At 32.5% G+C, this 13,325-nt stretch overlaps 1 protein-coding gene across 1 annotated transcript in view; it reads left to right on the forward strand.

The window, feature by feature from the left end:
- LOC127716642 (transient receptor potential cation channel subfamily M member 5-like) overlaps positions 1-13,325 on the forward strand; it is a 50,810-nt gene that overhangs the window by 36,138 nt on the left and 1,347 nt on the right. The window contains exons 15-21 of the mRNA XM_052222882.1: positions 284-424; positions 766-810; positions 1,288-1,329; positions 6,548-6,589; positions 7,399-7,507; positions 8,680-8,802; positions 12,777-12,876. Coding sequence (XP_052078842.1) covers positions 284-424; positions 766-810; positions 1,288-1,329; positions 6,548-6,589; positions 7,399-7,507; positions 8,680-8,802; positions 12,777-12,876 — 602 coding nt within the window. The remainder of the gene's footprint in view (positions 1-283; positions 425-765; positions 811-1,287; positions 1,330-6,547; positions 6,590-7,398; positions 7,508-8,679; positions 8,803-12,776; positions 12,877-13,325) is intronic.

The following is a 13,325-nucleotide window of genomic DNA, read 5'->3' on the forward strand; positions in this document are numbered from 1 at the left end:
CCTGGTTTTGTTTTCTCTCAATCGATTTATGACTTTTGAACACCGGTATACTACCGTTGCCTATATTTCTGTCCTAGAAACAAATATTTCAAATCGTGTAAACATGAAATATATGTACTTTGTGACGTAATACACAGTTTACAAGAGAACAAACATAACATCAAAGTCTTACAATACCAATGTATACATCATTCTGAACAAAAAAAAGCCAAGAGACACAAACAAAAACAACCTTCGAAGGCGTTTCCAAATAATAAAAAGATTTATACATTTTGAAAAACAGGAATACGAAAAAGACAGTGTTTCAGAACTTTTGCAGTCGTCGCTTATAGCCAACAAAACAGACTTGGTTATGCTGGTAATGCAGAAAATTGAAAACATGAGCTCATTTGTACTCGATAACTTACCAAATGTATTTATGCTGGTAAGTAGAATGAGTGTTTATCTCTTGTGTTTAACGCAGACACAATATTAACTTTACTTCATAAACCTTTTGATGCTGTTTCAAGAATTGTATTGGATAAAAAGACTTTTTTATAAGATTTGTTCAATGTGCACTATAACGTTGTGGTACCGATGCTACACTGCATATCTTAGTTAAAAATTAAAAAGTGATTAACGATTTAATGTAGAATAGAATACTATTTTCAACATATTTTGACTAAAAACGTTTAGTCGTACGTAAAGAAGTATTACCATATACCTTTGTCAGTGCTGCCTCCACAAAGTGATATTTATATATGCAAACATTAATATCAATTTCAGAGCATTGAAAACAAAGATTGTTCAGCAATTCAGCTTATTCAACAGGTAAACTCACAATCATTTTGAAAGATATCTAAAAACCTTTTACAATGATACAATGATTTTCTTTGACTTAACATATACTCAGTCTACAATAATATCAATATAAACGACACAGTTCTGTTTTTAGTAAAACAAATTAGAAGTAAAAGGCACATTTAATTCTATACAAAGAGGAGAAGTGTGTACCTATGTACCTATGTAGGAATATGTGGACTTTACATTAAGATATATGGTATTATTTCGGTTATTACAAATTATTCAGCAGTTTATTTCAAATTTTGCAATTTGTTTTCCATGTTAACCTTGAATTCAATTAATTAAATAGTTTGACATCGGCAAAAGGGTTAAATAAAATTGCATATCATATCTTCCGTACATGTTTCCTCCATTCATTGATGCATACACCGACGTTATAGTAAATGAAACCTGCTTATTACTGATTAGAAAAACATGTCGCAATATCTGTTTTTATGTCTTTAGCATTTGGATAAACATCATGAACAAGACTTGGAGTGCGATTTGGTAAGTGGTTGACAATGTTGTCATATTGTGAATTGTGTTTGTATTAGTGTGTTTGGCTGTGTTGATTCGTTTGCATTTTCTAATAGGTTTATTACTTGATAAGCATGTGTAAAGTGATACAGCGCAGTTTTTAAACAAAGGCCTTTAATGCAACCAATAAACTGTATTTGAAAAGCAAATTGTACGAAACAATCTGAGACATATTGAAACAGTTTCATATCTTATACACTTTCTTACATACGCAAAAAAAACAGATGACTAAAGTAAGAAAAAAAAAACCAGAAATTAGGTACCACTTGTACCAGTCATGATATTTGACAATTATTAATGTTGTAATTTATATTTCCTGTGTGTACATGTATGTATGTGTTTGTGTATGTGTATATGCTTGTGCAATATAGATTTATCATTTTCGCACGTTTTGGCTTTGCTTCAAATCTGTACCTTAAATATACGAAACTAAAAATGATAAGCTGCCTTTAAAAGAAGACAGAAGTTCGAAACATTACAGGAATGATAAAACAGTTAACACTAAGCGATACTTAAAATAAACTTATTATAAAAGGTTACCAATTCAATATGTTATCATATCATTTAATATTGTTTTGTGGGGAATAAATATCGATTCTGTCATCAATGAAGTAAATCCAAACTACATGTTAATGTTATAAAATTGAGAATGGAAATGGGGAATGTGTCAAAGAGACAACAACCCGACCCTAGAACAGACAACAGCAGAAGGTCACCAACAGGTCTTCAATGCAGCGAGAAATTCCTGTACCCGGAGGCGTCCTTTAGCTGGCCCCTAAACAAATATATATACTAGTTCAGTGATAATGAACGCCATACTAAACTCCAAATTGTACACAAGAAACTAAAATTAAAAATAATACAAGACTAACAAAGGCTAGAGGCTCCTGACTTGGGACAGGCGCAAAAATGCGGCGGGGTTTAACATGTTTATGAGATCTCAACCCTCCCCCTATACCTCTAGCCAATGTAGAAAAGTAAACGCATAACAATACGCACATTAAAATTCAGTTCAAGAGAAGTCCGAGTCTGATGTCAGAAGATGTAACCAAAGAAAATAAACAAAATGACAATAATACAGAAATAACAACAGACTACTAGCAGTTAACTGACATGCCAGCTCCAGACTTCAATTAAACTGATTGAAAGATTATGTCTACATCATATGAATATCAGGCACAATCCTTCCCGTTAGGGGTTTAGTATCATACCATCATAACATATATGAGAAGAACATAACCCGTGTCATGCCAACAACTGGTTTTTAAATACATGTGTTTAGTGCCGATGCAAAGACCCTATAAGTGAATCAATATTAACGCCAAAATATGCAATCTTTAATGACCTGACAACAGTATCGTAACTATATCCCTTCTTAATAAGTCTTTTTAAAGGTTTGTACACTACAAACTAATAAAAGTTTCAAATAGGTAACATGTGAACTAAACTGTATTGATTTTTACTTCATCATTTTTCTCGAAAGGACATAGTAAACAGTCTTAACTTGTACTTGATCAGTTTAAAACAAACTGAAGAGTCTGAATCATACTCAACCCAAGTCTGACCCATAATTGAACTAGTCTGAACTGTAGTCAATCAAGTTTATCAATCTTCGACTTATTCATAATATATCGCTCACCAGTGTCTGAGAAGACAGTTGATGAACCAGTGTTATGCAAAAAACGTTCATCGGATAATACAACGAGGTCTTTGATAGATATTTTGTATCAACATCACCCTTATGAGTTGTTAGTACTGATGATGTTTATCAACCTTATTACATGTTATACTGTTCTTTTATTTCCCTTAGCATTAAGCCTGTTTGTTTTGCGCACACACTGTTGTCAATATAATGGAATTTTACTCGACTGCAAACCAAGTGAGAAGTTAAGCTAGGTATTAAACCAGGTTTAATCAAACTTGTTATACATAATGAAATGCATTTATCTAGTTGAGAATATGACTGTTGTTCGGTGTGTTTGAACTTTTTGTTTTGACATTTGATAAGGGATTGCTGTTCTGAATTTTCCTTAGAAATCGGTCTTATTGTTATTTTACTTTTCCTTCATTGTTCTACTGTGAATTCATTATTATTCGTTGAATACCAATTTTCGTTAATTTCGTGGTAACCCGGGGCCCACGAATTCCAATGTACAACGCATTATAAATGTCCTATAAAATGTATACCCGGCCACGTCCACTTTTATTTGTAGTATTTGTATTTATATCCATCTGATGAGTTCAGCCTTTTTCAACTGATTTTTATAGTGCGTTATTATGTTGTACTGTTACACCACTGTCCCAGGTTAGGGGGAGGGTTGGGATCCCGCTAACATGTATAACCCCGCCACATTATGTATGTCTGTGGCTGTCCAAAGTCAGGAGCCTGTTATTCAGTGATTGTCGTTTGTTTATGTGTTACATATTTGTTTTTCGTTCATTTTGTGTACTTAAATCAGGCCGTTAGTTTTCTCGTTTGAAATGTTTTACATTGTTATTACGGGGCCTTTTATAACTGACTATGCGGTATGAGCTTTGCTCATTGTTGAAGGCCGTATGTTTACCTATAGTTGTTAATGTCTGTGTCAGTTGGTTTCTTGTAGAGATTTGTCTGATTGGCAATCATACAACATCTTCTTTTTTATTTAGACTTTGACAAAACCACGAAAACAAATATCAACGAAAAATGCAAGTTTTCCTCATTCCACGAAAATTGGTACCCACGAAAATAAACTAATCCATAGTATTTAGATTTTTGAACAGAAATTTTTACCTTGGCAAAAGTTATACCAAAAGGTGTAAGAAGATTGAATGTACAACAGTGGTTAATTGTTGAATGAATCATATTTTTAAATTAAACGATTTATTAGACAAGTACATGTAAGGATTATACTATGTTCAGTACAGGTTGAGTACAGGTCGAGAATGGGTAAAAGACAGTTTCTGTATTTTTTAGTATGACATTTCCATAAGGTCAAGGTAAAGATCATGTACACGTTCAGACTGTTTAGTCCGATCCAAACTTCAGTCTATTAGAATCGAGTAACATTCAGAATGGCCAAGTAAAAATCAGTATAGCGGAGTATAAATAAAAGCAACAGTAGTATAACGATGTTCGAACGTCATCAATCGTTCGAGGGAAAACAAAGCCGGGTTACAAAATAAAACCGGCGGAAACACATCAACTATAAAAGGAAAACAACGAAACAACAGAAATACTAAAGTGCAACAAAAACCCAAACGACAATGTAACACACACAGAAACAAACTATAAGATGACAACAGCCATTTTCCTGACTTGGTACAGGACATTCTAAAAAAAATGGTGGGTTGAACCTGGTTATGTGCACGTTTCGTCCCCGATGGTATCACCAGCCCAGTAGTCAGCACTTCGGTGTTGACATGAATATCAATTATATGGTCATTTTTATAAATTTCCTGTTACAAAACTTTGATTTTTTCGAAAAACTAAGGATTTTTTTATCCCAGGAATAGATGAACTTAGCCGTATTTGGCACAACTTTTTGGAATTTTGGGTCCTCAATGCTCTTCAACTTTGTACTTGTTTGGTTTACGATTTTTTGGATCTGAGCGTCACTGATGAGTCTTATGTAGACGAAACGCGCGTCTGGCGTATTAAATTATAATCTGGTACCTTTGATAACTATTATGTTGCCAGTCAAAACTCGCGTTCTTGTAGCAATGTCAAACATAACACTAAAAAGGACAACACTACAGGACAGGAATACAGCACAAATATATGCAAGAACAGTCAGGACAGAGAAATACACAAATAAACAATACAATAATACATTCCAACATTGTAATAGTTATCAATTTCATATTTTCACTATATATATATGCACATTAACGGTTCTACAATCTGTCCATACCTGTATCTTGGCAATGCAAATGTCTTTTGTTTCAATGTTTGTTATTGACGTTTTTAAACTAAATCTATTGGATTATGGATGTGAACTGATTGTAATAAAATCTAATACATGCTTTGTTTATTAAAGAGAGGCGAAAGATACCAGAGGGACATTCAAACTCATAGATCGAAAACAAACTGACGCCATGGCTAAAAAAGAAAAAAAGACAAACAGACAAATAATATTACACAAGACACAACATAGAAAACTAAAGACTAAGCAACACGAACCCAAAAACTTGGGGTGATCTCAGGTACTCCGGAAGGGTAACCAAATCCTGCCCCACATGTGGGACCCGTTGTATTGCTCATGATATTACAAACCCGGTAAATAGTCTAATTCGGTAGATCATATTCGTGAAAGGGAACGGGATTGTAGTTACGAAATAAGGAACATATCCGATATCATCTGTGAAACGGATATTTCATGTCGGTCAACCAACTCGTGATGGCGTCCGTAAAATTTACGAAGGGATGATTTCAACTTCACAAATCGGAACTCTAAGTTTAAAAGCTACCTTGTGAGCAGCAACCCTCTATCAAGAAATCATAATAGGAAATACAAGCCCGGAATGTCATATCAATTGGAAGATCTATACTCCGTATGCAGGCGCTGCTGGAATGTTACTACATAGAAAATGAATGTTCGCAATTGGGACGCTGAAATCTCCTCTTTTGTCGTACAGTTATTTTGTCAACCGACCGTCATTGTCAATTTTTAGATGTTAGTCAAGATATGAGGCAGACTTAACAGTATCTATTGTATCCGTTATCTCTAGTTCGATGGGATAGATGCGATCAAAATAGTCACCAAATTTTGAATTATTTAGTGAGAAAACATCATCTTTATAGCGGAAAGTAAAGTTAAAGGATATTGCTGACTTCGTTTCTTTCTTCTTAAGAAGTTCCTGTATGAAGTCAACCTCATTAGAATAAAGGAACAAGTCGGCAGGAAGAGGGTCACAATTGGTTTCCATGGGAATGATGATAGTTGTTATCGGTTTTGAACAAGCTGTCAGTAACGGGTAACGACGATGACATCCGATTTGTACTTACTGTCTTTTTTTTTTTGTTTGTTGAGAGAATGTTTAAGTTTCCTGCCACGTCTGGTTTGTTATTTGTTAGTGTTTGTTTTGCTCTGTGTTGACATGATTTCAGACCTTTTTTCAGACCTTGTCTCATTGGAAATCAAATCCTATCTTTATCATGTGTATATTGTTACATATATTTGTTTTGATTTTTCTCAAACATTTTTAGACAGGTAAATTACAGAGTGAATTGGAAATAAAAAAAGATAAGGTAGGATATTTGGCATTGTTAGTATTGTTTTGTATATCTCTTAAATGTGTTTGTTTATGAGCGAGTGTGTGTGTATGTGTGTGTGTATATTTATATCTGAATATGTGTGATTATATCCTATTTACCAAACACGATGTATTATTGCTTGTAGTCGTCGCTTCCATCATACCATTTAATCACCGTGGTATCTGAATTAGTTTAACACATTTAAGACCGTCACGTTAAATGATTCTCCTGGTTTACAAAATATGTTTTCGTTATTGTGAAAATCAACATGAGTACGTGAAATTTGCCATAAACAAACACGCAGAATATGAGGTTTCTGGCTAGAATAAACAAAATCGGTAATTTATCCTGCATTTGGCAATTTTTTGCGTGAATTAAGATATTACTTATATCAATGTCCATTATCTGAAAAACACCAATAAAAGGGTAGCAGGATAATTTCAAGTATTATTGACGTTACAAAATCTTTATTAAATGCCACTAGAAAGCATATCAACATACGAAAACATTGAAAATCGCAATACAGTTGACAATAAATATAAAAATGGTATATTTTACTTGGTGAACGTATCATTATAAATTCATTGTATTCTTTTCTCTATCTGTGTGCAAGTTGTATTTTCAAGAATTGACACGTGTCTCATATTTTCCTTTACGTTACATTACATTTATGGTTCGTACATACTGTACATTATTGTAACTAGTCACCTTCTTCTAAGTGATTTCGTAATGTCAAAATGATCTCGAATTATAAAAAGGAGTTTTGTTTTCATTCTGATTTTCCTTAGAAAACTACATTGTAGTTGAAAATAAAAAAGGAAAAAAAGAACAACAAAAAAGTACTCTTAGCTGTCAACAATTTCATCATAGATTTGTTTGAAAATCCAGAATTTAAGCTGTACGAGTTCAAAGGTAAGTTGTTTCTTATTTTGTCATTTCGAACGATGTACTAAGTTCAGTGTCAGATGAGAAATGATTCGTCAGTATCTAAAATGTATAACAAGCTACAACCATTAGAGAAAACGATGTATCATATGAACTCCAAAAGAAGTAAAAGGTGTTCTTCATGAACGCAACTACAGCCAAATGATTTAAATTAACATCATGAGCATGTATCATCATATGACAAAAACGGCATTGTAATTGAATTGACTAATTGGACACGTAAACTATTTTTTTTTAATGTTTGTAGTTTTTAACAAGTTGAATTTTCAATATGATTCAGAAGTCAATAATATTGCTGTAAACTTTTAATAAGTGTGTGGACATTTCATGAAATATGGTTGGCATTTCTGATAATTTTATGAAATCAGAATGTCTTTTTGTGCTGTTGAATAAATTAATCAAACGGAATTAAGACAGATGTTTACTGAGATCGGCAATATTTCCTGATTTATTACAGTACAGGAACAAGTCTGTTTTTAAAGGGCACAATTGGGAACAATGCCATTGCAAAAAAAAAAAAAAACAAGAACAACGATCACCAGTGAAACAGTCAACAAAACAAAACAACAAAAACTATAAACTGAGCAACACTTCCTCCACATGCACACAACTGTTAAACCACGCATTGATGAGCAATTACAGTAACATTTTGATTTTGTACTGTTTCTGAAATGTTATGTGTTTAATTATTTGACTGTAGAATTTGCATTCCAATCATTAGAAGCCTGAAATGTATTGTATTCGATACTGAAATCATGCAAAGCATTGTCCATAAAATTAGCGTTATAATAGACACACACTTAGAATTATAGAACGAGTTATCTTAACACATCTGATTGTAGTAAAATACCAATTATATATTTAGAAATATATTCCTTGGTCCGTAATGCAACAAAAGCAATATTATATTGCGGTTATTTGTGCAGTTATGTATTAGATTGTTACAAACTCGATATTGTCTCATAAAAGATAACACCCTTGATCGGATATAGATTAATGATTCGTGATTTCATGATTATCCTCATTTAATAGATACCAACATTATATCAAATTTCCTGTCAATCTTAGCATTTTGTTGATAGGCAGTTTATGTTTAACATTTTAACGGATATATACAGAGCAAATATTCTTTTTATCAGGTAAAGAAGAGCTAAAATTAATCCATGAAGACAAACCTTTCCATCATCTTTTTATTTGGGCTGTTCTGGTAAATTGGAGAGAAATGGCTATGATTTTCTGGGAACAAGAAACCGACCTTACGTGTAAGAGGTTATACTCATTAATAATGGACATACAATAAGATCATTTACAGACTTTAACCTTTGCTTAAGTATTTTGTTGAATGTAATGTAGGTACTCAATATCAAACACGCTTTGTGAACGAAATACATATCCAATATTACATATTTTCAATGTTTTTGGGGTGTTTTGATAGCTTTGGGAGTAAGAAATGTCCCCATATTCGGCCATACATTTCAGCAATTTTCAAACCCCTCGTTGTCTTATACGACAAGACAAACACTCAAACATATGTATGGAGATCTATAACAGAATTACTGCGTGTGCAATTTGTTATTGTTATCAACTATAAACGAGTTGACCGAAACGATTAATTATTTGGTAAGTTTCATTTTTTTAATTTTTTTTCGAGCATGTAAACAATTTACCCATGGTTACAATAACGTACTATCCCGTTTCTAATAAGATTTGTACTTCAATACCACTGCATTGTTTTTCCGATGTTATGTCTGTTTTTCAAGATACCTGCCTATGCCCTAGACAATCATTATATTGTAAGCAAATACTTAACGAATGTATTTGATCTATGACACAAAGTTAATACAAAACTAATAAAAAAGGTGGTAAAATGTTTAACAATATCAAAAGACAACTATAACCTGAGGCAAAATGCCAGAGAAGAAGATAAGGTTAATATTAAAAAAAAATTAAGGAGTACATTGAGTACGGAAATACTTTTACAAAATAAATAAATTTGTTTTTCATTGTGCGAGAACATTAATGAAAATTTATTGTCATACTTAATATTTATCAACGGGGGTATATGTTAAAAATAGTGAGACGAGAAATAACACATTTACATGTAATAACAAAACTACATTAAAAATTTGATCTACCGGTCAAACTAACAAGAAAGTACGATTTGAAAGTACTAGCAGTTGCTAAAAGATATTTAAAAGTCACAAAACAAAAAAAGTTATAGAAAATAATGCACCAGAAACTGACATCAACTAAAGTTTATTTAAAGGTTCGTTGAGATCACACGGATTGCATAGTGATTTCAGTGGTTTTAGTACAATATTATCGTCAAATTCAGGATAGGAATAGTTTCTAAAGATTCAGCCAGGTTTAATAAGGACATCTCTGTATTAAGAAAGAACAGGTTTTTTATATAGATTAGACCGTTGGTTTTCCGGTTTGAATGGTTTTACACGAGTAATTTTTTGGGCCCTTTATAGTTTGCTGTTCGGTGTGAGCCACGGCACCGTGCTGTAGACCGTACTTTGACTTATAATGGTTTACATTTTTGTTAAATGTATCAACCAGATGTAACAATGACATATCTTTACAGAGTATAGACATACATTTACACTAATATGCATAGCAATACAAAAATATGCAACAAAAGAGACATAACTGGTGCCCATATGAATACCTACTACCTGTCGATACACTGTATCACCAAAACGTACATATATGTTGTCCAGCAGTACATAAAAAAGCTTGAATTATATTTTAATATTTCCAGTAAGTGTATGTGGAATACTTTCCTTTTTCGCTATAGAAATAAGTCTTTAAACGAGTTAGACCAAAAAATTTGCAATAAGATTTTCCGAAAAAAAGTTGTATTTGAAGAGGGCTACTTTTTATTGAAGTGTTATACCACAAAACCATAGTACGTCACATCCGGGTGCATAAGTTATAAGAAAAAGAAATTATTTTCTAAGCAGAAACAACAAATTATTCACTAATAAGGAAGCTTTGTTTGTCGCTCTGGAAGTTGTATGTAAGGACTTATCAAATCTCCTTGGATAGTACAATCAGCTTGAAACTTCAATTACTCCTTTATTATAACATTTACATCCTAATTGAGTGAAAGTTATCCTAACATTTTTATTTATTGGCCAAAACAGTTGAGATGTTGAGGAAATTAGAGGTATTAATGGACCAAAAGAGACACTACAATGAAAACAAAGAGAGCCCTTGATGGTGTTTATCGTCCCAAAGTCCTTTTCTGTGTCATATTCAACTGTTTGTATGCATATCAGATAAATATTTGATCATTAATGGGCCCATACTATATTTTTTATGATGTAGCTTGATTTCGATTTAGAATCGCTGTAGATGTCGGCCTACATTATATGAGATTTTTCTCAATTTATTGAATTGGTAATGAGATAACTTGACCATAGTGCTTTAAAAACGGTATTTCAATGGAAATTCAGTTTATTAAACAAAAAAATTTACTTAAGGTGTAATACCACCAAATCATAGTTCGTAACATCAGGTAGCATACGAAAAGACTTTAAAATATATGCAGTGAAATGTAATGTGAAATTTCGTCTTTAGTTCTGACCAGGATAAAACCACTCATTTCTCAATTTGGAACAAAGATAAATTCAGCACATTTTTGGAAAAGTGCAAATTTAAAAAAGACTAATAGAGCAAAATTAATGGTGGTATTACACATTGATCAGATTGTGTCGAAGTGCAATTCAGAGAGTAAAAAATAAAAACTGTCAACAGAATTAAAAGGAACATCAACAGTACGTATTTTATCTTAAACCTCTAAGTGGTCATAGATGTGTATGACGTATCATTTAAAATCAAACGTTTGCTTGTTTTTTTTTTTTTTATAAGAATACGAAATCATTGGTGGTTCTGTATTATCAAGTTATGGCGGTATTGGCTTATGGATGGTACAGTCGATAGAATATTTAAAAATAAGTCAATACCTCTATTTGTATATCTTCATTTAGGAAAATGCCGTTTATGATTTTCAAGTTTATCTATACTAGGAAACAGCCTGTGATCACAACAGGCTGTAATAATACCGTTGTATTCATACAATAGGGTCGAACGATACCAGAGGGACATTCAAACCGATAAATAAAAATAAACTAAATAAAGACTAAGCAACACGAAACCCACAAAACAATTAGTATGATATCAGATGCTCCAGAAGGGTTAGAAGATTCTGCTCCACATGTGACACATTTCATTATTCAATAATAAGTCATACAACGGGCTATAAATTAAATGTTCTTACACTTCAAAAAAAAAATATCATAACATTTACTTATGGGTGTATGTTTTGCATTAATTTCGACGTATGCCATAACAATTTGGGCGTTTATCAGTTAATGGAGTGTTGCTAAAAGTAGATCCTTCTGTTTTGCTAACGCACTATACTTAAGACTATTGTGAAGGGATAGTATCAGCTTTTTCATTTGGAACTCCTTTGAAAGCTTCCTTGTGACCACCTGCTACCCTCTATCTAGGAAATCATCATAGGAAATACGCGACTTGAATCATTGTATCAATAGTAAGATAAATACTCTGTATGCAGGCGCATAAACTCATGTTTTTTTAAAACTGTCTAGATAAGGGGAATTAACCAAATGATATGTTAAAACTATTTTTCTGTCTCATGTTTTGATATAATATGATATAATCTAGTTCTGATCCATAGTTTATTTCTGACTGATACCATTGGTTTCTCTTTTAAATGACATGTTTTGTCATTTCGGAACGTTTAACAGCTTACAAGATAGCGACGGTTTCTCCTTTTGTTACTTGCCTCCAAATTACCTTCAGTTGGTCACCCTCGACCGTAGGTCGTCTTTGAATTTGTGTGTGATAATCATTCAACTAATCCCCTTTTACACAAGCAGTTGTAACGGATCATAGACTGCCGAATAGCATATGACATAATATATGCAGACAATGCTCTATATGAATCTGTTTCAATTCTTATACATCCTTAGCTTTTATATATTCGGTTTTGAAAGTACACCTTGAGCGTAAATCCAGACAAATGCTTTGAAAGAAAACAGTTTTAATGTACTTTTCCATTTGATAAGAGCCCTATCAATCTGAGAAAGGATACTGACATGGATGCGTTATTTATATTTAAAACATTTAAAACGTCCTTATCAAGATCAGTTTTCGGGTCGAATTTTTTCAAAGTGTTAAATAAGTATTTTTTTAATTGCAGGTTCCGCTTTATTTGCAAGTGCAGTACTAAAAGAATTGTCTGAAAAGGCACACTTTTCTAAACATATGCACCTCAGTCAATCATTAAAAGAAAACTCTAGGTAAGCATTTGAGGTAAACCATTGTACGACATTAATTCAATTTATATCTAAGGTCATAACTGTAATTTTTTGTTGATTTTAGTTTCGGTTGCTTGTTGACAGTTTATATCTCATCACGACTGAATTTTAGAACCAACATCGTCTTTATGGTAGACGATATTAAAACTACATAAAAATGGTACGGGTTTCTTGTTTTTTTTTTGGATATCATAAAACATAAATATGTGTTATTTGCTAATAAGGCAATTACGTTAACGATGCTGCAATTGAAAGTTCATTTGTATTATATTTGTTGTTTTACTTAACAGAGACATAGATTTTCTTTGTTTTTATAGAGCAAGCGGACAGACAAAAATATGTCCTTGCGTAGTTCTTGATTAGTATAGTGTTAGTTTTCATATTTTCAAATTTTCACACTACATTTAATCGTTTGTTTGTCTAAAATCAAT

Source organism: Mytilus californianus, unplaced genomic scaffold (genome assembly GCF_021869535.1).
Source record: "Mytilus californianus isolate M0D057914Y unplaced genomic scaffold, xbMytCali1.0.p SCAF_9, whole genome shotgun sequence".
In the NCBI taxonomy this organism is placed as follows: domain Eukaryota; kingdom Metazoa; phylum Mollusca; class Bivalvia; order Mytilida; family Mytilidae; genus Mytilus; species Mytilus californianus.